Raw genomic sequence first — 24,135 nt, 5'->3', positions numbered from 1 at the left:
GCTGCTGTGGCTCCGGACAGCCTGGCCTTGTTCTCTGTGCCAGATCGACAAGGCACCACGCGGGTGGGTGGGCAGGAAGAGGCCTTTCCTCTGCTCCTCCTCCGCCCCCGCTGCCCCCTGCCATTTAAGCCTGGGCCGCTTGCTGCATTCGGCAAGACCCACGCTGCCCACGAAGAGCCACTTGGGGGCCCTGGCTCCATCCTGGGGGGTCACATGCAGCCGACCTTCACCCGCCGCTGCCTGGCGTTCTCTTCCTGCTGCTGCTGCTGCTGCTTCAGGAGGCCTGTAGGTAGCGCAATGGGGGCTGTGGGTGGGGGGAGCTGTGGGTGCCACCTTCTTCCAATGGAACGGGCTCCTCTACTCCCAGGGCCAGCTCTTGCCTGGCTGCATGGAGCCCTTTTGCATCAGTAACAGGGCCCCTGCCTGCCTCTGGGCTTTACCAGCTCTTATAAGGGCCACAAATAAGGGAAGGGAAGTAGCTAGCTGAGTGGCAGAGCATCTCCCGGGTTCATACCCCCCCCCCCCCGTGGCATCTCCAGGTAGGACTAGGCTAAAGTGCCTGCTTCCAAGACCTCTGCCCATCTCTAGGCTTCAGGGCTTGCTGTTATGGCCTGCGGGACTCCCTGCCACCTGCTTGTGGAGTGCCCACGAAGGACTCTAGCACAGCCTGGACCAGCAGCTCACAAGCAGAGGCCCAAGACCTCACAGCCTCTTCCGCCACTTTTATTTCTTATGGGGGGGGGGGTTGGGCTCCTGAACTTTTAGCTGGGGTGTGACAGGCAGGCACTAAGCAGCTGTTTCCCCACCAGTGTGTCTCCTGGCTTTTGGAGGCTGCACCAGTTGAATGCCTGACTGTTGCGCGGCTCTTAATAGCACTGGGGAGCCAGGGGCTGGGGGTCTGTAGCTGCCCTGGGAGGGGGTCCTGCGCCTGGAAGATTGGGTCCTTCTTGCCCTAGGTGACTCCCATGGGTGGCTTCCTTTCGTTTTGGGCACCCCCTCCAAGAAGGGAAGGGGCCACTTTGCAGAGAACCCCGCTCCCCGGCCTACGTGGCACATTGTGTCTCAGGGGGTGAATAGGGCTTTGGAAAACACAAGTGTCACCCCCCCCCCATCTCCCCATGTTACCCACGAAGAACAGGGTCGAGCGGAGGGTCTCTCCAACCGGCAGAGGCTTCGCGCTGGGGGAGAAGCTCGGCTCCCTTTTGAGCATTGCTGGGGGGGCAGAGAGCAGCGGCGCCTTCTTGGCTTCGCCCGAGCTCCTCCTGGGTGGGGCGCGGAGTTTCCTCGGGCTTGTGGGGAACGAGGGTGGGGCTCCCAGCTGCCTGCAGTCTCCGCCTGGCGGAAGGCGAGCGGGAGATGTGGGGGCAGCAGTGGGGTGTGTTTGTATGGGGTGCGGGCGAGGCCGGGGCTTCTCTCTTCAGAGCGGGGCATAGCAGCTAGGGTGGGGGTCCTGTGCCCCCAGCCCCACAGTGGGAGGGCAGGCAAAAGGGGAATCAGGAATTGGACAGCAGGAAGGCCGGGAGGGGCGGTGGTTGGGGTGCAAATGAAGCCGCGTGGTGTGATCTGAGTGGGGCTCCCCAAGGGCAGAGAAAATGGGGTGCGGGACCCCCAACTTCCTTTTATTTTCCGTGGCCCCCCCTCAGGGCTGCTGTCACTTTTCTCTAACCACATCTTCCAGCGGGATGAGCAGGGGCTGAAGGTGGAGGGGGGAAGAGGGGGCTCCCGATATTCCCCTAAGTGCGCGCTCTATTTACTCGTTTTGTTTTCCCGTGGAAGGCGACATTGCCCCGGGATTGTGTGCTCAGAGGCCCCGGATATCCCTGTGCTTGTGGGTCAGGCCAGCCGAGGTCAGAGAGCGGCCCTTGCCTGGCAGAATTCCTTGCCTGCCCCACCCTGGGGGAGATGGGGGTCCCAGGGGGGAGGCCGGCGGGGCTCGCCCAGTGGGCCAGGGACCCTGGGGGCAGGATCACTGCCTCGGGGTGGGCAGGCGAGGAGGGAAGGGCGCTGTGCCCCCCTGCTTGGCAGGCCCCGGCGTGGGTCCGGCTGCCAGGGCGCTCTGTCTTTGTGAGGCTGGCAGCGGGGCGGGCGGATGGGCTCCGTCCATTGTCCGGGTCTGAATGGGCTCTGTTCTGCTGCCAGCCTGTGCCCTGGTTAATAATTCAGCCGGCCCGGCCGCTCGGCGCTGGGCGGGTGCGGAGGCGAGATAGACACTCGCCGGCTCTGTCGCGCACGCACACGCGCACACGCATGCACACACACACACGCGCGCACACACCCTGCAGGAGCTGCAGTGCTCAGCAGAGCGGGAGGCGGAGCCTGCGCTGCAAAAACGGCTGCATGTTGCTAAGGCGAGCCCAACTTATCGCTGCCGGCGCTGCTGCCGGGCTCCGCGGGACGCCTGCCAGGCGCTGAGCCCCCGCCGGGGTCGCCCCTTCCCCATGCCGCCTGCCGCCTGCCAGCTGCTCCCTGCCCATGCCCGGCCGGCTCTCCTGGCTGCCTTGGCAAGGTAGGCAGACATGCTTCGTGGGCAGGAGAGGGGCAGGACGCACCCGCGCACCCGGAGACGGTGAGTGGTCGGGGGTGGGGGGTCTGCCGGCTTGCCCGCCTGCCCTCCTTCCTTCCTAAGATGCGGCAGGAGAGTGCCAGGCTCAGGGGCCGAGGGATGCCAGGACGGTGCCTCCCCTGGCCGGCTTCTGCTGCTGCTTCCGCTGTGCCCTGTCTGTGGGTGTCGTGGGGAGCCGGTCTGTGTTCTCTGCTGGCCTGGCCTGGCCTGCAGCAGATGTCCCCAGGGAGCAGAGTGGGGCAGAGCTGGGCGCCCCCTGCAGACTCCGGGCCCTGCTGTGTGGGCAAAGCAAAGCAGAATCCATGGGGCACTGTGCATTTTCCAGGCAGAGCCCCTTGGGCAGGGGGAGGGTGCTGCTGTGGGGCATGGGCTCCCTGGACACCCACCCCCTCCCTGCGGTTTCCTCCCAGGCCTCCGGGGGTGCTGGAGTTGGGGGGTGGGGAGAAGAAGGTGGAGAAGCCAGGCCCCCAGGGGCGGGAACCGGTTAGGGGAGCTGGGCCTGGCCTCTGCCTGCTGGGCTGGTTCCTGGCCCTGAGGCCAAGCAGTCCAGCTGGGATCTGGAGCTCCTGCTCACAGCCAGCCTTCCTGCCCTCCTCCAGTCCTTCTCTAGGGCAGCGTGCAGCTTCTTGCGACCCAGAGGAAGCGTGAGTGGGGCTGTGGGATCCACAGGGGAAAGGCCAGAAAGGGGCCAGTTTGCTGAGCCCTTTGGGGAGAGAGGCCTTTACGGCACAGGGAAACCCCTGTGCAGGAGGGGTGTGTGGGGCAGGGGGTGGGGCGCCTCCTGATTTCACCTGGGCTTGTGCCCCCCTGCCATCTTCCTATTGGTGCCCAGGAAGCTGTGTCCATGGCAACCACGAAGTGCCAAGTAGAGGCAGAGCTGGCACTGTCACTTCAGCCCCCAGCCGCCCTGGAGGATGCTAAACCACCACCCCCCCCACTTCCTGGCAGAGGCAGCCTGATGTCAGGCTCCCCAGTGCAAGAGGCAATTGGGGATGAAGGGGGTGCACCTGAGAGGGGGCTGCATTCTGTGCCAGGGTGGGAAAGGGGGGCCTCAGGGGCCTGGAATTGGCTGCTGAGATGAAGGCAGGCAGCAAAATCTCACAGGGTCCAGAGGGCTGGCCGTGCTTAGCCACGCTTTCCCTGGAATGGGGGGGGGGGGCGGGCTCCAGGTCTTCCCCCTCTCCCCACCAGGACATGGGGGGAGCTTTTTGGGCTCCTGGGGACAGAAGGAGCTCCCTTGGGCACAGAGTCATGCCACAACTGGCCCCACACTGATGGGCAGCAGCAGTGGACCCACAGGGGGGGGGGTGTCTTTTCCCTACCCTGACCTGGAAGAGCTGTCCTTGAGGATGCTCCAGCCCTGAGCCAGGGGGCTCTGCCCATCTCTCTGCCCGCCTGGTCCTGCCTGTGCCCCTTCATTGGGCCAAAATGGGACCCAGCTGGTGGCAGCTGTCCTCCAGAGACTCTGGGACCTGTGTGCCCCCTTCCCCAGAGCAGGGGGTGAGTCAGCATGGAGGAAGTGGGGCCTGCCGAGGGGAGAGGCAGGTGGGGCTGGGCTCCTAGCTCTGGTGGGGCAGGTGGTGGAGAGCAAAGTGCTCCTGCAGCAGCCAAAGTTTGGGTCCTCCAGGGGCTGTCTAGTCTACCCCCTGGCTGTGTGGCAGGACCATAGAGACACACACACACCCGGGCCAGCCTGTACCAGGGAATGGGTGGGTGTGCCAGGGGAAGGATGCACGTGGGAGCGCTCTGAAGGGGGAGAGTGCCTGTCAATGCATGGGTGCCAGTGTCTATGTGCAGAGGGTGTGTGTGTGCATGTGCGTAAGGGGCGTGGGGTCTTGGGTGGGCTTGCACCTCAGCTGCTTTGCTTGAAGCCATGAGAGCCTCTTGGGTTGGGAAAGAGAGAGGGCTTCCTGTGCTGGATGAGGCCGGGGGCCCACGGAGCCCAGCATCCTGTTCTCCCAGGGGCAGCTCAGATGCCCAGACGGGAAGAAGCTCACAAGCCTCCTCTGCTCAGCTGCCCTTCCCAGCAACGAGGTTGGGAGGCAGTGCTGCCTGCAACTGCGGAGGCAGGGATAGCCCTCCCCTCCATAAACGTGTCCTCTTTTAAGGCATCTGGGTTGGTGGCTATGGCTGCCTCCTGTGGCAGGGAGTTCCACAGTTTGCCCTCATGCTGCTTTCTTTTCTAGGCCACGCCTCTCCCTAGGCTCATCCTCCTTGGAGCTCCATGAGTTCTCGGTTTTTACAGAGAGAGTTGTGGTTTCACTTTTATCTCTCTTCTGAGACAGGGAGGAAAGACTGGGGAGGGGAAAGGCTTTGTTTAATGCCTGGAGCCTGGCTAATTATCATTTCTCTTCCTGGTGTCTGCCTTTCTCCCCTCCTCTTCCGGAATGTGTGGCTTGGCTGGCTTGCTTAAGATAACTGGGGATGTTTCAGGAGACAATCTCTGGCCCTGGAGCAACTTTTGCCTCTAGTTAGGAGGGTCATAAAGAACCATTTGCAAAACGATGGGGGTCCACCTCCCTCCACTGCTGTTGTGCTGAGGCATTCTGGGTGGGGGCTTTTGCTCCTGGCCCCCATCGTGCCCAGGTGAGCCCCAGGAATTGCAGCACTAGAATTCCTCAAGGCTGGGGGTGGGGGGGGGGCAGCAGACCGGGCCTTGGCAGGGCTTCCTCAGCCTTTGGCAGTGTTGTTCAGTGGTTAGTGCCTTGGGTGGCCCAGCTCTGAATCCTCATAGTCCCCAAGGGGCTGTTTGGGGCAAGTGCTTCTCCTTCAACCTGGTAGAAGTTCTCCCTCCCACCCCCCCACTCCAGGCACTTCCCCCTAACCTGGAACCCCACCAGGAATGCAGACACCCCCAGCTTCCCCTCGGGTACTGAGGGTCAGCTGCTTGGGAGTGCCTGGGGTGGGATGTCTGTATCACCCCCCAAAAAAGCAGAGCTTTCATAGCTGGTCATAGCACGGGATTGGCCCTCTGGTGTCATATGTCTTCTCAGGCCAGGGGGATTCTGGGTGAGCGCCAGGATTATCCTGGAGGATCGTGACCCCCAAGTGGTGGGGCAGGATGGTGCTAGCTGTCCTCCTGGGAGCTCCCCCTGAGCAGCCCCACCGGGAACCAGGACAGGCAGCAGGGAGTTGAGGCTGACGGCTTGGCTCCCACTGGGGGTCTTTGGATGGAGGCTTCTGAGGCTGGCCAGGAATTCCCCCTCCCTCCCGCCAGGTTGCCAAGTGACCCCCTTGGGATGAGGACTTTGCTTCCCTCCCTGCTGCAGGATGCGGCTTGGCTGGCTGGCTTGAGCTACCTGGCTCAGAGGGTGGGATGGGCTCTGCTCCCTCCTTGCCATTGTCTGGGCTGCAGAGCTGCTCCGCAAGGAGGGTGGAGTGGGGGCTCCTAGGCCTTCCCTGCAGGACAAGCTGCTTTGCTCTGGCCACGGGGACCCCCCAGTCTGCAGAATGGGGGCCCAGGGTGGGGCCAGGCTGCTCCCTGTCTCTGCATCTCTGACGCTGCTCCTCCCCGCCTTGCAGGAGGTGATGTCTTCTTCCCGCCGGAAGGAGAAGCCGAAGATGGCGGAGGAGAGCTCCAGCGGCAGCAGCGGGGGCTCTCCTAGTCCGGGGGACACCCTGCCCTGGAACCTCCCCAAGCACCAGCGGACCAAGAGGACCAAGGCATCGTCCGGCAACGGGACGGTCCTGGACCCTGCGGAGAGAGCGGTCATCCGCATTGCAGGTAGAGAGGGCTGAGGCTGGGAGGCCCAGGTCAGGGGGTCTTGCTGGATTGGGGCCCAGAGGGTGAGCGGCTCTCCTGAGTTGACCCTGGCGAGGGCACCAGGAGCTTCTGTGAGCCACCATCCCTGGCCCTGGCCCTCCTTGCGCCGTGTTGTGGCACCGTGTTGTTGTGCACCCAGGGGTCCCTCTGGGGGCCACTTGCCAGGGGTGCTTTGTGCTTTGGGGTCTCCTGTTGCAGCTGAGTCTGGGCTGGGTGTTGTATCGGGGGCTTGCGTCACGTCTCTTGAGTAATTGCCCAGCAGAGCTCTCTAGGGTGGTCTGTAGGCAGTTGAGATCCACGTTGGTGGAGGGAGCCTGGGGGACTTGCTCACGGGGCACTTGGGGGGCAAAGTTGTTTGCCTCCTTAGGGAAACGGATGCCATGTTTGATGCAGCTCCTGGTGAGGTTTCCGTTGCTCCATCCAGACACGGTTTGTGGGGTCCGTTTTCGCCACCCTTGAGAGGGTGCTTGTGAGTCTGTGCCCAGCGAGGTGCCCTCTTGACCGCTGCCCTTCCTGGCTGATGGAAGCTGGCCTGCTTGCTGCTGGGTGTGATGGAGGGTCACGGGTTGGAGACCCTCTCTTTCTTTTTGTAAATTTTATTTACATTTTTCATTATTACCATTTCCAAAATCACATTCGCTTTCAAAAATATATTTCCACCATCAATATCTTTCTTTTAACAAAAATATTCAACATCTTCCCTTCCCTTTAATTTTCCCACCATTCCTGCATATTCTCATATATCGATTTAGATCACTAGGGTTGATGAGCCTTTCCGTGTTGAGGGGGGTGGGGTGCCTGTTGCCCCGAAGGAGGTGGTAGGGTGGCCCCTCCTTGGAGGAAACCCACCCTGCGCCCGATGGTCTTAGCAACTCCCACCCTGTTGCAAATACCCCCTTTGGGGGCAGAGCCCTTGAGATGGTCGTGGGGCACAAACACAGATATTTGTGGAGGAAACTGACCTCGTTGACTCATTTTGATCTGGGCTGAGATCAGGGTTGGAGCTGAATCAGCCTTGATTGCCTTGATGGTGACCTTGTATCGAGAGAAGGACGGAGGGAGGCCACATTGCATTGCCTTTCTCCTGCTGATTTTGAGTTGCTTTTATTGCCGATTGTACATTGCCTTGAAATATATATGTGGAAGTTTAATAAATAAAAACAGATAGGTGGGGGGAGGGATGGTTCTCCCTCTCAACCTGTGACTCTAGGTTTGCTCAGGAGGTTTTGGCAAGGAACCCGGAGATTTTCCAAAAGTGCCTCTTAACCGGCTGCCCGTTTCCTCCTCCTTAACAGCTTCTGCTACAACTGAGTTGGGACATTTCTGATGAGCCGTTATTTTTTGCATTCGCTGTGTCATCAACAGTTGCAGTTGCAGCGTTTAACTGTCCTCCCCACGGTCTGCTTATTTGTGGAATTGTCATCCTCTGGCCCAGGGGGAGCTGCCTTCTGCCTGGGGGGGGGGGGAAGGTGTGCTTTGGGCCAGGAAGCCTGCAGGCCAGTTATGGTCAGAAATGGGGTGGGGGGGTGGGGCCTCCCTGCTCTCCTTGCTCCTCTGACCTACCTGGCAAGGGCAGCGGGGGCAGCAGCAGCCCCCTGCAAGGGGGAAAGACCTTCCTCCTCACAGTCCCAACTCCCCAGCTCAGGGTGCTGCTGCAGCTGCAGGGAGCGGGGGGGGGGGGCAGTGGGGGGGGGGGACTTGAAGCCCTGAATCTCCTTTCTCTTTCAAGCCGCCTCCATTCTTCTGAAGTTAGGATAAAACACTCACTGTATAAATAAGCTTTTTGTATACCAAAAATTTTTGTGCTTCAGAAAATTACCGCCTAACAGCCACCCTAGTGAATGCAAGTGGAGGGGGGGGCAGGACAGGTGGGGGTGGGTGGGTGATATTCCTTCCTCTCGTTTCCTCCTGGGCCTCAAATGCAGGAAGCTCTTCTGCCTGGCTGAGGATGAAATCTCATTAGCAGAGCATTATTAGGGACCTCGGCTGGGATCTCACAGGCAATAAAACATCCCAGAGGCCATCAGTTGAGCCTCGCCTCCTAGGGAAGCTTTGCTCAGAGCAGACATATTGAGATCAGTCATGTTTGTTCATTTCAGTGGGCCTACTCTGAGTAAAGCTTATTTGGTGACAACCCCCTCTCACGTGAGGAGGCCCTTGTTAGGGTCATGGAAGGAGCCCAGCGCCAAGCGACAGAGGGGGCCCAGCTCAGTTTGCAGGCCAGGCCATGGCAGCATCCTGCTCCCCACACACCCCTTGTAAGCCTGGCCCCTTATCTTTCTCTGCTAGGTTTAGTCCAGTCTGAAAAGCTGGGAGCAGGACAGACCACATGAACTGATCTTGCTACAGACACACACAGCAAGCAGGTGTTATACTGCATCAAGTACTTTCAGACTAGACTCCTGTCATCTGCTCTCCGTGGGGCAGCCCTTGAACACCTCTGGAAACTGCAAAAAGGTCCAAATGCCGCAGCCACACATTTGCTGGAAAACAGCTGATCCTGTTTGAAGATCCAGTTCATTCTTTGTTGATTCCCTGCTTATTTGGGGGCTCAACGGAAGGTGCTGGTTCTTCCCTTTAGCAGACTGGGACCTAATGGGCAGCCTAAGGACCGCTTTTCCCTCTCTGCCCCTTCCCATGTGCTGTGGTCCACATCAGAGGTCCTGTCCATTGAGGGGCAGTGGGTGAATGAGCGCAAGGGGGGCAGCAGGGCCTCTTCAGTGGAAGCCCCTCCATAGGGCAAGAAGAAGCCCATCTGGCCTGCCCTCTGCTCTTATGCTGCCCTTGAGAGAGAAGGGGGGCACATAGGGGCAGGTAAAGGGATCTGGCATTTTTGCCTTTTGCTGCTGTTGGAGAATAAGTCCTGGAGCCATTGGAAGGGACCCCAAGGGTCATCTAGTCCAACCCCTGCAATGTAGGGATCACAGGTCTGCTGCTTTTTAATGTTTGCTGGGGCTTTACAAGACAAACAACATTGTGGTGTTTTATCATTTTGTGACTGGATGGTTAGACCCCTTGGCCTGGGCGGACAGTTGCATGCAAGCAAATAAAACCTGCATGGCTGAAGGCCAGACGAGTTCTCCCCAACCCGGTGCCCTCCAGAGGTTTGTTTATTATGTGACAGAAAGGGGCACGTCTCCCTCAGGTGGGAGATTCCACAATCTGGGATTCTGATGCACTTTGACCAGTGGTTCTCCAAGGGTGTGGCAGGAGAGGAGCGCGAGTGTGACAGGAAGATTCAAGAACAACCAATATTGTACTTGGGAACAATTCATGTTCTTATGTAGCTGCATTGTTTTATATTTCCTGGATGTCCCTTAAAGGTAAAGGGACCCCTGACCATTAGGTCCAGTCGTGGCCAACTCTGGGTTTGCGGCGCTCATCTTGCTTCACTGGCCAAGGGAGCCGGCGTACAGCTTCCGGGTCATGTGGCCAGCATGACTAAGCCGCTTCTGGCGAATCAGAGCAGCACACGGAAACGCCGTTTACCTTCCCGCCAGAGCGGTACCTATTGATCTACTTGCACTCTGATGTGCTTTCGACCTGCCAGGTTGGCAGGAGCAGGGACCGAGCAATGGGAGCTCATCCCGTCACGGGGATTCGAACCGCCAACCTTTTGATCGGCAAGCCCTAGGCTCTGTGGTTTAACCCACAGCACCACCCGCGTCCCTAGAGGTCCCTTAGTCATATTATAAAGCAGTTGTGTTCTGTGTTATAAATTGAGCAGTGCCAGGAGTTGTTTCATTTTGTTTTACAATGTATTGCTTATCAGGAAAAAAGAAAAATCAGTGTGGCATGATTAAATTTTTGTTCTGATAGTGTGGCCCATTCTGAGCAGGGGAGCCAGAGTGCCAGGGCGGCCCCTCCACCAAACTCGGCCACGGACCAGCCTGCCAACTTTGTCCAAGTTCAGCTTGTTAAGAGCAGGGAACTTCCCTTCTGCACCTTAACTGGTTTCTGTCCTCCTCACCTGGCTCCAGGTATGTTTCTGGGCCACAATAAGCTTTTGCACAAAGCTTAGCTACGATTCTGTAAACATCAAAGCTGTCCAACCAGTCTTTGCCACCTACGTGAGGGGAGCCAGCCGCAAAGCCAGGGCTTATCCGGCAGAGCCACGCACACGTTCCAAACCAGCGCGGAGCCTGTGCGCTGGGGCTTCACTTTTCATGTGCCGCACTTGTTTTTCCTCCCAAAGATCCAGGCAGGGGCAACACAGAGGCTGGTCTGGGCCAGATCTTGGGAATCCCCCAGGCAGCTGCAGGAATGACCTGAAGCAAGAGGCGTAAATGTTCAGGAACAAACAGAACCTAAACCCAAGTTAATTAAAACAAAACAAAACCCCGAAACAACAAAAATGCATTCTAGTTTAGGCTTCAGGCGATTTCAGAGATGGAAAAACAAGCATTATAAGTAGAACAAGTTAGGATGTTATGCACAGGGGATCCCCAAACCCCTTTTTTCTGAGAGAAAGAGACCTTACTTCATGCAGAAAGATTCCTTGTGCCGTTGTCATGAGTGGCTCAGGAGTGCAGAGAAAATGTGGCTGGAGGTATATTTCTTTTTTTAAGGGTCACAGAGTCATCAGCAGGTGGCAGACTTGGGGAGGCACCTGGTCTGGGTTGGCACCTCTCAGGAAATACCTGGGGGGGGGGGGGCTCTGAATGGATGTGGAATCCATGTTGCGTGCCTGCAGGGAAGACAGCTGTGGTGGACGGCAAAACTGCTTCTAGCAGCCGACCTAATAGGCATGCGGTGCTTTGTGACTTTGTGGGGCTCACTTGGGGCTGGTCCTCACTGCGTTTGCAGATGCATGTGTCCCAGTTTAATTTGTGTCCTTCACATGATGTTACTGCCAAACAACACCAGGCTTAATGCTTTCCCCTTGGAAATTTGGGTTTACCTGATACGGCAGGAATAGGGAACCTTTGGCCCTCCAGATGTTGCTGAACTACAGCTCCCATCAACAAGACCAGGAAGGGGGTCCAGTGGTCAAGAAGGCAGTTTCTGCATGAACTAAAGAGGGATGTGAGGGGCAGATGGGGCTCATCCACCTGGGAAGGGAGCCCACCTAGGAGAAGGAAAACTCTGGTCCTAAACCCCCACTGCCTTCCGGGATCTCTTTGGAAGAAGAAAAGGCTCAGGAGTAAACCAAAGGGGAGTCCCTAAGGCGGTTGGGTGGTGCCTGGTACGCCTCCTTCGGGCAATTCCTGCAGCCAGGTTGGTGCCAAAGTCTCGCTCTGCTTTCCTTTGCAATGCCGAGAGGGAGGTCTTGTCGTCTGGGCAGCCCAGGACCTCCAGACACACAGCCCTGGCTTGCACCCCAGGGAAGTCACTTCAGTGCTGCTAACACAGCGGTTGGACTTCACCCCTGGAGGCAGACTCCATTGTCTCTCAAGTTAGATGGAGGCCAGCAACTCCCATCAGTAGCCCTGGCTATTGGCCGTACTTGCTCTAGTTGGGCCCAAGGTTCTCCATGCTTGCGTATGGGGAAGATGCAGCACGTCAGGGGGAAACTGGGCTCCAGACCTCTCTGCTGGGGGTCGCCAGCGATTTGTTTGAGTGTTTCTGGGTGGGCGGTTCTGCTCCTCCCCTTTCCATGCCTGCTGCTTCCCCATGACTTTTCCAGCTGTGCTCTTAACTATTTCCAGTGCTTTCCGGAAGGAAGGAATATTCTTTTTTGTTTGATCCCTCAGATCAAAACCAGAAAACTGCAGAAGCAAACCACATTGGAAATCTATACACCCGATATACTGGGCAGCGTTCTGAAAAGCGTTTGCTGAAAATTTATAATTGCTTTCATTCTCTTCCGCCCCCAGTTTGCTAGTAAGAGGACTTCAGGAGCTCAGCCATTTATATATAATCACATCATGTGTGTGTACATATATTTTTGTATCACTCAGACTTGCACAAATCTTGCACAAGTAAGTTACAATAGGCTGGCTCTGTGCTTTTGCAGACTTCTTGGGTGGAAAATTTTATTTTAAAAAGCAAGGCTCATGCTCCGCTATCTGTGCTCATGCACAACCCATCAGATGGCAGGGACAGATCCAAAAGGAAACAGGAAAGAGGAAGTTGCTCCTCATATATAAATTCAAATATGTGCAGGTGTGCATTGCTCTGCATCTAATTTGAATGGGGGGGGGAATGGAATAGCAGCTGAATGATGCTCCAATGTGGACAAGACCTTGGTGCCTTGCAGAGCATCCTGGCCCGCTCCTTTTGACTGGCACCTCCCTGCTAAGCAGCTGGCTGGCACCTGCTCTCTCTAGTTATTATAGTCAGCTTTAAAAAAAAATCTGTTTTGCTTTTCGGTTTCATGAATCTACCAGGAGGCTTCCAATTTAACAATTTCACAAGAACAACAAAAGCAATATTAAAAGAAGCCAAAGATAGAAAGAACAAAACGATTTGCAGATGGAAAACAATGAAACTCAGAAGCAAATGCAAAACTAAAAACTAAAAGCTGCAAGCCTTGGGCAAACAGAAAGCCCTTCCCCCCAAACCTGAAACTCCTTCCAGCTGGCCTCACAGGAGCAGTCCAAGCATTGGTGGTCAGTCGGGTGGGTTGGAGGTCTTGGGTTTTGGCCTCAAGAGCCTTTTGGCCCTTTCTGTGATGTGCTGTAAAGGGATTTCTTTTTGGTTGGAGGGGAGGGCAAAGAGCTCCCCCTTGGCCTTCATTCTTCCTGGCTGTTGGCAAAGCCAGTTGCTGGTTTTACACAGTGAGGCGTTCCCAAAGCAAAGGAAGGATTGAACTCTGATTAATAAGAATACACACAGAGGCTTGAACCAGCAAGACTCTGGGAAGGGTGCATATAATAATCTCTCTCTCCATCCTCCGGCCCAGGTCCTTTTATTCACAAGAACCTTTTACAGAGTGTTTGTAAGAACCAATCAGATTTCTTTTTTAAAAAAAATAATATTTATTATTTTTCCAAAAACTTAAACACTAAAAAGAAGATAAACAATACAATACAACACATCAAATTAACAAAACAAGACAAAGACAATAAAATAAATCAAACAATTTCATTATCCCATCTTTCATTCACTTATTTCCACAACCTCCTCACACCTCCCTTTTTGTATTCCACTTCTGTAAATTATTTCAGTAATTCCTTTCCATTTTCCTCTGTTTTCTATCCTATAATTATCTTAACTCATTCTAACCTTATTTTTTCCTTTAATGCTCTATTAACCTATCTGTACTTAATTCCTTATAATATTTCTACTAAAGCCATATAACTTCATTCCAACATTTTTCTAGCATTCATTAATTTTACAATATTTCTGTAGATAGTCTTTAAACCTTTTCCAATCTTCTTCCACCGACTCTTCTCCCTGGTCTCGGATTCTGCCAAGTCATTTCCGCCAGTTCCATGTAGTCCATCAGCTTCATCTGCCATTCTTCCCGGGTGGGCAAATCTTGTGTCTTCCAATACTTCGCGATGAGTATTCTTGCTGCTGTTGTTGCATATATAAAAAAAGTTCTATCCTTCTTTAACACCAATTGGCCAACCATGCCCAGGAGAAAGGCCTCTGGTTTCTTCAGGAAGGTATATTTGAATATCTTTTTCATTTCATTATAAATCATCTCCCAGAATGTCTTAATCCTTGGGCATGTCCACCAAAGGTGAAAGAATGTGCCTTCAGTCGTTACATTTCCAACATTTATTTTCGGGCAAATGGTAAATTTTTGCAAGCTTGACTGGTATCATGTACCACCTATAAATCATTTTCATTAAGTTTTCTCTTAGGGCATTACATGCCGTAAATTTCATACCTGTGGTCCATAACTGTTCCCAGTCAGCCATCATTATATTATGTCCAACATCTTGTGCCCATTTAATCATAGCTGATTTCACCGTTTCATCCTGAGCCAATCAGATTTCTTTTGAGCATTTCAACAAACCCCACGTGGGGACAAAGTTAAACTACAAAAGCTAATTAAGCATGCACTTCTGGGGTAAATAAAGAACTGAACTACAAAGGAGTGCCGTCTGGCAACCCTAGGAGGTGATAAACAAGCAATATACATGATAAGAAGGATGGCCAGGAGGACAGCGATCATTATCACCTTCAGGTGAGATCTCTTTCCTGGCCCTAAGATTAACATCCTAAGATTAACATATCAGAAAAGCTACATCAAAGAAACTGCCCACTGTCTTTGCTGACTGAGTATGCCTGCCTTGGTGCCGTGTGTGTGTGTGTGTGTGTGTGTGTGTGTGTGTGACTTGTCAAGCAAGAGAAATGGACAGTAGAGGAAATATGGCATAAATGTAGAAGCTTATGGGATTTAATCAGAAATTATGGTCAATACATTAAACCCAGTCAACACAATGCATTCATCGTGGACACAATGGCTTGATGTATATTTTATAATTCCTCCTGGTAATCCCATCTGATCACTACAACACAGCAACCCCTGAGGCTTGTTGGTGTGAGAATGAGAGACCCTGCAGACTCCAGACCCCCCACCCTTGCGCTCTCCAGGTGCCCCCACAGCTCCTTTCCTGTTGGCAGAGGGGGGGGGGCACACCCAGCCACCACCTGCCATAGCCAGCAGGGCGTGGGCAGGTCTTGTTTGCTTGCTCTGTTTGACGCTGAGGCCTCCAGCCTCTGCTGCTGCTGCTCTGCTTGGCCCTCTGCCTGCGAGGGGGGGGGGTGTGTCATCCTGCTCCATTCAGCACCTCTGGGTCACTCTCCTTTTTAAAAAAAAATAATAATAATAATTTTTATTGAGGTTTTTATCTCTACAAAATAAGAGAAAGAAAAAAAGGTTTACACATATGTGCATTGTAAGGTTACCAGATGTTCCCATTTCCCGGGGACAGTCCCCAGATTTACAAATCAGCCCCCATACAAAATCCATTGAAGTTGAAAAGTGTCCCTGGATTCATTGGAAAAAAAAACTGGTAACCTATTGGCCCTGTTCTATTTTTATCAGTTGCTGGTTGGTTACCCAATTTGTACCCATATTATTCTTTTTTACCGATATCGTCTCCACTGGGGATACCCACCAGGGTATCTTAGGCTCTAATAATCTGTGATACCTGTCCCAGACCTTATATAATGAGTTTCTAACTATATGATTTAAAAAAATCCTTCTGCACTGCCACTTTGTTGTAAATTAAGCAGGCACGCTCTGGGTCACTCTCCTTGGGTCTGCCTTGGGTCCTGCCTGTGCTCCAGCAGCTCAAGGTCTCTCCCTCCCCCACCTTGAGAGTCACCTGTGCTCCCTTTAGCCACAGGTAAGGATGGGGGAGAGAAATCCAAGGAAACGTGAACTGACTCCATTCCCCAATCTATCCCTGGCCCAGCCTAATTCCCACTTTTCCAGGCAAGGAAGGACCAGACTGGACCCCTGCGTCCTTTGAAATGCTCCTGATTTTGCAGGGCAGTTTCTCAGCCAAGTACAGTAACTGCAGCTCTGCATATACAGTTGTACCTTGGTTCTCAAACGCCTTGGTACTTGGACGTTTTGGCTCCTGAACACCGAAAACCCGGAAGTAAGTGTTCTGGTTTTCAAACGTTTTTCAGAAGCCGAACGTCCGACTCAGCTTCCTATTGAGTGCAGGAAGCTCTTGCAGCCAATCGGAAGCTGTGCCTTGGTTTTCGAATGGTTTCGGGAGTCAAACGGACTCCTGGAACGGATTAAGTTCGAGAACCAAGGTACAACTGTACAGAGATAAAGTGTGCATAACCTTGTGTGCAGAAAGGTGCTTATTAGGGAAAACTGCATTGTATATTGGGAGAGACATTTGCATGAACATGCTGATGGATCTTCATGGAGACTTTAAAAAATAATAATTTGCAAACTGGCCTGGAGGCCTGGAGAACTGAAGAGCAGAAGGGGAAGAAACGGAGAGGACCTGAAAGGGACAGATTCACCCACCAGTTTCTCTCTGTCCTTAGTGGGGCGACTGTTTCTCTCCTATGCCGGGTGGGACCATGGGGGCTGGGGCCCCTCTTGCCTAGTCTCCTGCTGGGAGGGGCTGGGTGTGTGGGGGGTGTGTGTGATGCAGCAGTGGCGCTGTGGGCAGAGATGCCCCTTGCCTTGGTCCTGCCCTGCAGTGAGAGCAGCCTCCAGCAGGGGGCCCTGCAATACAGATCCCTTCGCCCCCCCCCAAGCTCCTCCTTGTCCATTGGCAGCAAAGGAGTCCCCAGAGGAGCCAAGCAGAGACTCAGGAGCCGCCTGGGCAGAGAGCGGGGGCCACGGTGTCGCCCTCTCTTCCTCCCTTAGGCCAGCGCTCCCGGCTGGGTCCTTCCCCTGATCTCAGGCTGGGCAGTGTCCAGTCCAGCTTCTCTGCACCTTCCTCAGCCCCACAGGAGGGAGGGCAAGGCCTGGCATTGGACCCACGGACAGCCCATTTATTTACAGTCATACCTCGGATTACAGACGCTTCAGGTTGCGCGTTTTCGGGTTACGGACACGCCAAACCCAGAAGTACCGGAATGGGTTACTTCCGGGTTTTGGCACTCGTGCATGCACAAAAGCACTAAATTGCGCTTTGCACATGCACAGAAGCGCCGAATTGCAACCTGCTCGTGTGCAGAAGCGGCGCTGCGGGTTGGAGACGCTGTGGGTTGCGAATGTGCCTCCTGCACGGATCACGTTCGCAACCTGAGCATCCACTGTATTTACTTCTCGCATTTCTGTCTATGATTCCGTGATCCCATCTTCTCCTCCAAGGTTCTCAAGGCATAGTTCTCCCCTCCGTATTTTTATCCCTGCAACAACCCTGTGAGGTAGGTGTGGCTGAGAAGCAGCTCCTGGCCCAAGGTCACCCCGTGAGCTCCATGGCTGAGTAGGGATTTGAACCACAGAACCATAGAATGGCAGTTGGGAGGGACCCCAGGGTCATCTAGTCCAACCCCCTGCAATGCAGGGGTCTCAGCTAAAGGATCCGTGACAGATGGCCATCCAACCACTGCTAATAATAATAATAATAATAATAATAATAGTATATTTATTACCCCCCCCCCCATCCTCCAAGGAAGGAGAGTCCACCACCTCCTGGCCTGGTTCACTTGCTCAGTTCGGGACAGACAGTGTACAGCACTGAGAACTTAATTTGTGCAGCCTAAAAATAAAGAATAATACGCAGCTTAATAATAGAATAATCATAATAATAGTCCCCCCACATTTAAAATACCATAGACCAGGCATGTCCAAAGTCTATTTTATGGGCCTAATCTGGCCCGCCGGCGCCTGTGGCAGTCTATTTCCTGGGGTAAAATCCTAAAAAAAACCTCAACAACTTCAATCCTAAGAGAAGCTCAACAACATTGGTTGGCCCTTCAGTCGGCCCCCACAGCCCTTCACTTCATCAAATCTGGCCCTCTTTGAAAAAAGTTTGGACACCACTGCACATTGACTGTTTAATGGCCGAAGGGTAAAGAGGAATGTTTTTGCCTGGCACCTGAAGACATGTGATGCTGGCACCAGGCAAGCCTCCCTGGGGAGAGCCAACCGCAGATGGGGAGCCACCACAGAAAAGGCCTGTTCTCGTGTTGCTACCCTCTGGACCTCTCAGGCAGGGGGCACCCAGAGAAGGGCCTCAAAGGACACGTGCAGGGTCAGTGTCTATGGGGAGAGGTGGTCCGTCAGGTACTGAGGTGCGGAGAACTGAACCCAGGTGTTGTGCTGATGAGTTACAGCCCTGTGGTGTGCTCTGCCTTGCACTGGCTGGTTGAGGGCTGGGGCCTGGCCTTGTGGAGGGTGGTGGGCGCCCTTGGCCTCTCCCTTCCAGCTCCCTGGTTCTCTCTCACTGGCTTCCCCCGAAGTCTTTTCCTTCTGCTCTGGGGGAGACCAGGGGCTGCAGTTCTTTCCACTGAGGCTGAGCTCTGAATCCCACAGAGACGCCCCTTTCCCCTTCAGCTTCTCTCTGGCTGCCCCTGCCCTCCAGGCTCCAGCCACAGGCTTGAGGGCGCTTGGTTTCCTCTGCCTGTCTTTGTGCCCCTCCTGGCGCTTTGCCCAGGTGCCACTTCTGAAGGCTGAAGGACTTGGGCCCGGGTGGCATGCCATGGATGCCTGAGGGAGCAGAGAGCCCTGCGAAGGAAGGGGCCTGGAGCGCCCAGTCCTGCCCGCTCTGGGCCCTCCCTCTGTGTCCTTGGCTTCACCTGTCTCAGGTTCCCGGCTTTGGCTGCCTTGATGCCAGCGCATGGAGGCTGCGGAGCCTCTCCTGGCCTGCAGGTGAGATGGTCTTCCCTGGAGGAGTTCTCTGGCATGCGCACTCATCCCATGGGAGCCTTTCCTGGCTGTGGGCCTTTGCTCATGGGGAAAGAGGTCTGGCTACCTGCCAGGAGGAGTGGAAGGGGTGCGACTCTTTATTTATATAAAAAATATTTTCATCCCACTGTATCATTTCTATCACAGTGGTTTACAATAATACAAAGCCACACAGTAAAATAAGAAAAACTTAGAAACAAGTTCAAAGCAAAAGAATTAAAAACAAACATCAGTAGACGATTGTGGAAGGGATGTATTAACTGCCTGCTTGGGCCCGATGGAAGAGTAAAGTTTTCAGCAGGCTTTTAAAACTTGGCACAGAAGGCGCCCACTGAATCTCCATTGGCAGGGAGTTCCACAGGACCGGGTCAATGAGGCAGATGTTGTAAAACGAGCTTCCTTCAGTGATTGAGCTGGATCAGAAGGTTCAGGCGATTCCTGAGGTGCCCTGGACCCAAATTCTTCAGGGCATTGTCAATTAATAGAAGGACTTTGAACCTGGCTGGGTAGCAGATGGGCAGCCAGAGCAGCTCTGTGAGATGCTCCCATTGGCAATTTTTTCGGGAATGGGGCCAGAGAACATCTGCTTTACCTGCAGAAGGTCCCGGGTTCAGTTTCCGACATCCATTGAACTGCTGCCAGAAAGGAGGGCAGCATTGCTCAGTGGTCTCAGACAGAGTGGGGCGAGGCAGTGGCCAAGCAAGGCTCCCTTTGCTTCCCAGCACCCGTTGTCCTTGGAGAGGGTCTTCTCCCCGCCTGCCGTGCCCCCTGCACAATGCCTGCCAGGGCTCCTCGTTCTCCAGCTATTTTGGTGGCTCTTTGGATCAGGTGACAAAGGCAGGTGCGTCTCTGGAGGGCACAGTGGGTGACGGGGAGAAGCCCCCCTCCCCCCGGTGCTGGTTCAGGGCCCAGCAGTACTAAACAACCCTCATATTTTATGTACAGTCAAACCTCGGATCCCAAACGCCTCCGTTTCGGAATGTTTTGGCACCCGAACCCCGAAAACCTGGAAGTAAATGTTCTGTTTTTCAGAAGCCGAATGTCCGAAGCGGCTTCTGCTGAGTGCAGGAAGCTCCTGCAGCAAATTGAAACCCGCGCCTCGGTTGTTGAACATTTTGGAAGCTGAAGAGGCTTACGTAATGGATTATGATCGACAGCCGAGGTTTGACTGTACAAGGAACTCCCCATTTGTGTGTGTTCAAGTCACTGCTTTGAAAGCAACTTCGTTCCTGTCTATCTTTCACTAGTGATGGGTGGACACCCCTGGAGGGCGCAAAAATGTGTATATTTCCCTCATCTTATCCAAGGGATCTTCTGACTTTTAACTTGCAGTTCTGGCAGGCCATGGGGAGCTTGGGAGATGCATTCTATTCTGCAAGGGACATGCTATGACCCCCCAGTTTTGAGAAACATCTGAGTCCCGGGGGAGCCTCTGAAGCCGCCCTGGGTCAGCTGAAGGAAGGAAGCTGTGGGTGACTCTCTCTCTGCTCCTGGTGAATGAGAGCTTCTCAGCAATGGAACGGACTCCCTGGGAAGGCGGTGGGCTCTCCTTCCTTGGAGGTTTCAGGGCAGAGGTTGGGTGGCCATCCGTCAGGGATTATTCAGCTGGAAGAAGAAGAAGAGTTTGGACTTGATATCCCGCCTTTCACTCCCCTTCAGGAGTCTCAAAGCGGCTAACATTCTCCTTCCCCTTCCTCCCCCACAACAAACACTCTGTGAGGTGAGTGGGGCTGAGAGACTTCAGAGAAGTGTGACTGGCCCAAGGTCACCCAGCAGCTGCAGGTGGAGGAGCAGGGAAGCGAACCCAGTCCCCCAGATTACGTGACTACCGCTCTTAACCACTACACCACACTGGCTCTCAAATGACTAGATTGACTAGGACTAGATCAGGATCCCCTCCAACTCTGCCATTCTGTGGTCCTCCTGCTTTGCTACCTTTTTTTTAATATAAATTTTTATTAGTTTTTTAACGTACCATTTTCAACAATAATTAAACATACTTTTACATCTTATTCAATTTTTTTTTTACTTCCATGACTCCTGTCTGAAAATTTTCCAATCTAATCTCTTAGTATGCATTTCTTATTTTCCCTATTACCGTATTTTTCGCCCTATAGGACGCACCGGCCCATAGGACGCACCTAGATTTTTTTGGGGGGGGGGGAATAAAGGGGGAAAAAATTATTCCCCCCCCCCAGGCAAGGGGCTGGGGCAGGGGAAGCCCGAGCTTCCCCCGACTCCAGCCCCCAGAATGGGACCCAGAGCCATGCCGAAGCTGCGTGCAGCTTTCGCATCGCTCTAGGAGCTTGCGGGACTGGGGGAGGGGGAAGCCCTCCGCCAGCCTCCAAACCAGGTCGGGAGACAGCTGGATGGTGCGCTGCTCCTCCCTGCTGTCCCCCGAGTTTGCGGGGCTGGCGACGGGGAGGAGCAGGCTTCTCCCCCCCGCCAGCCTTCTAACCAAGTCGGGGGACAGCGGGATGGCAGTGTTCCGCCTCCCCGCTGTCCCCCGAGCTTGTGGGGCTGGCGGTGGGGCTCTCCTGAAGCCTGGAGAGCGAGAGGGGTCGGTGCGCACCGACCCCTCTCGCTCTCCAGGCTTCAGCGAAAGCCTGCATTCGCCCCATAGGACGCACACACATTTCCCCTTCATTTTTGGAGGGGAAGAAGTGCGTCCTATAGGGCGAAAAATACGGTACATTTCAAACACATAACCAATATCTCTATCTTTTTCTACTTTGTAACACCTCGTATATTTCTCCTTACAAAACTTCTCGTAGTCCTACTGGCATAATTTGTTGATTACAGTTGCTCTTCAAATAATTCATATACTTCTTCCAATCTTGTGTAAATCTCTGGTCCTGCAGGTTTCGAATCCTTCCCGTCATTTTGTCCAATTCTGCATAGCCCATTAATTTCGTCTGCCATTCTTCTTTCGTCGGAATTTCTTCTTCAATTTCTTCTTCTTCAAACCTCCTGCTTTGCTTCCCTCCAGCCTGAGGGGGGATTCCGGAGGACTCAGAAGCCTCACTTGTCTTTATTTTGGGTAGCTGCAATCCCAGGGCAGTGGCGGCTTAACCCTTCTCCCTGCACACAGGTGTGGCCTCCCTCTTGGCTGGGCTTGTTTAGTGGGTTTCTCTCTCTGAAAAGCTTATTTATTTGGTGTGCAGAGGTTCGGCAAATAGCACCCACCTGGGGAGATGACATCACCCTCCCTGGACAGACACTTTGCCCTCCCTCCCCCCCACCACGCAGGTCAATCACCTGCCTTAAGCAATCTTGGGCAGAGGCTGGGGGCCAGCCTGGAAGGGCATCATCCTGCTCCTGCACTCTGGGTAGAGGCTGATTACCAGTAAGAGAGCCAGTTTCCTCCCTCCAGCCATCCCTGGGGGGGGGGGGGGTGAAGGAGGAGCCCTGAAAGGCCCAGCCCTGTTTTCAGGGAAATGAAGGGACTTTTGCTCGCCCAGGTGCAACCCCTGGCTGTATTGTGAAATGCTGCCATGTCTGCCAGGAGACCTGTCGCCAGGAAGAGGTGTGCCCCAAAGAGGCAAAAGGCACCAGGTGTTTAAGGGTCAAATCGAGCAAGCCTTCCCCTGTCAGGGACACTTGAACTGTGGTTCTTGCATTGCTGGGGGTTGAACTAGGTGACCCCTGGCGTTCCTCAATAATTCTGTGATTCCAAGAGGAGCCAGAAGGGCTGTGGGATTCCCCTCCTGGGAGAGGAATGTGCTTGACCCCTAGATCACTGCCAGCAAAGCTCTCTTGTCTGGCAAGTTTGCGTCTCCTCCCCTCCTCCTGCCAAAGGTTCAGAGGCGATCCCTGCTCTGGAATGCAGGTGGGGGTCATTATTCATACCTAGGAGCCCTTTGATCACTGGCCTGTGGAGTCCAGAGTTTCCTGCCAGGCCCAGCCAGCGTGGAAGTGGACCCAAGTCCCTGCTCTCCTCCTCTTCCTAGCAGGGATCCAGGCTAGCCTGGCAAAGCAGAGTTTGTGACCTTGTGGCTGAAATGTTTGCCCCTGGCTCTAGGAATCCGGTGGGGGGGGGGATGTCAGGAGGCCCCTCAGCTCCCAGAAGGCAGCTGCTCTTCCCATGGAAGGTGGTATCCTGGCAACCAAAGAGAGCTCCCTTTTCTTCTCATCCCAAGCTGGGGGCATGAAAACTAGAGGGCAGCGATCCAGGCACAATTAAGCACTTTTGAGCCTCTATCCTTGGGGGAGGTGTGTGTGTGTGTGTGTGTGTGTGTGTGTGTGTGTAATTCTGCCACATGCAGCTTCTCCCTACCGAGGTCCAGGGAAATGTCGTGGTCCAATTCTGCCCTTAGGGTGCGCTTCCTGCAAACCAGTGCACTTCCTGCAAATCTAAGAGTCGACACACGAGCGGTTTGACAGTGGAACAGTCTCTCCTGGTAGACTGTGGACTCTCCTTTGCCTTAGTCGTGACTAGGTTTTTCTGTGAGCTAAGTTGTCGTTCTCGTGATGGTTGGATGTGTGGGATGCAGCTCAGCTCCCACGGGGTTAACCCAAACCCACAAGGGACACTGGGAAGAGCTGGGAAGCGATGATGCTGGGGAAAGGAATCTGGCAGGCGGCCGGGCTTACTAGCATGAGTCATCTGGGCAGAGGCCTCTGGGGTGCTGCGCGTGTCCCTTTGCTGGTTAGGAGGGACCACTGATGGTGACCCCAACACTCTGAGCCTAGCTTGTAAGAAAGAGGGTGCACTCTGAATTACCTCTAGGGCGGGTATGGGGGACTCCCTGGTCCTGAATGGGGTAACTGTGCCCCTGAAGGACCAGGTGCGCAGCCTGGGAATCATTTTGGACTCACAGCTGTCCATGGAGGCACAGGTCAATTCTGTGTCCAGGGCAGCTGTCTACCAGCTCCACCTGGTACACAGGATGAGACCCTCCTTGCCCACGGACTGTCTCTCCAGAGTGGTGCATGCTCTAGTTATCTGCCGCTTGGACTACTACAATGCGCTCTACATGGGGCTACCTTTGAAGGTGACCCGGAAACTACAACTAATCCAGAATGCGGCAGCTAGACTGGTGACTGGGAGTGGCCGCCGGGATCACATAACACCGGTCCTGAGAGATCTGCATTGGCTCCCAGTACGTTTCTGAGCACAATTCAAAGTGTTGGTGCTGACCTTGAAAGCTCTAAATGGCCTCGGTCCAGTAGACCTGAAGGAGTGTCTCCACCCCCATCATTCTGCCCGGACACTGAGGTCCAGCGCCGAGGGCCTTCTGGCAGTTCCCTCATTGCGAGAAGTGAGGTTACAGGGAACCAGGCAGAGGGCCTTCTTGGTAGTGGCACCCGCCCTGTGGAAGGCCCTCCCAGCAGATGGGAATGAAATAAGCAGCTATCTTTTTAAAAGACATCTGAAGGCAGCCCTGTTTAGGGAAGCTTTTAATGTTTGATGTATTACGGTATTTTAATATTTTGTTGGAAGCTGCCCAGAGTGGCTGGGGAAGCCGAACCGGATGGGCGGGGTGTAAATAATAACTTCTTCTTCTTCTTCTTACTGCCGCCATCCTGCATTAAGGCGCTGTCAACCCAGGCCGGTTCTTGTGCGTAAAAAGGATCATG

The 24,135-nt window shown here is 54.3% G+C and overlaps 1 protein-coding gene and 1 long non-coding RNA gene across 5 annotated transcripts in view; one reads left to right on the top strand and one right to left on the bottom strand.

The window, feature by feature from the left end:
• Positions 1–24,135, top strand: part of PLEC (plectin) — a 121,104-nt gene that overhangs the window by 5,214 nt on the left and 91,755 nt on the right. For all 3 annotated transcript variants that reach the window (XM_081013940.1, XM_081013939.1, XM_081013928.1), the window contains exon 4: positions 6,086–6,287. In XM_081013940.1, coding sequence (XP_080870066.1) covers positions 6,086–6,287 — 202 coding nt within the window. The remainder of the gene's footprint in view (positions 1–6,085; positions 6,288–24,135) is intronic.
• Positions 13,459–22,062, bottom strand: LOC308481539. Of its 2 annotated transcripts, none has more exons than XR_013988741.1 (3): positions 21,814–22,062; positions 17,301–20,160; positions 13,459–15,025 (listed from the first exon to the last, which is right to left on the bottom strand). It is a non-coding gene; the product is annotated as an uncharacterized lncRNA (long non-coding RNA). The 2 variants fall into 2 exon arrangements; XR_013988742.1 differs by having other exon boundaries at positions 17,301–17,407.

Source organism: Podarcis pityusensis (assembly GCF_964106645.2).
Source record: "Podarcis pityusensis genome assembly, chromosome: 7".
Classification (NCBI taxonomy): domain Eukaryota; kingdom Metazoa; phylum Chordata; class Lepidosauria; order Squamata; family Lacertidae; genus Podarcis; species Podarcis pityusensis.
Note: the sequence above shows the minus strand (reverse complement) of the source record. Positions and strands in the feature narration are given on the sequence as shown.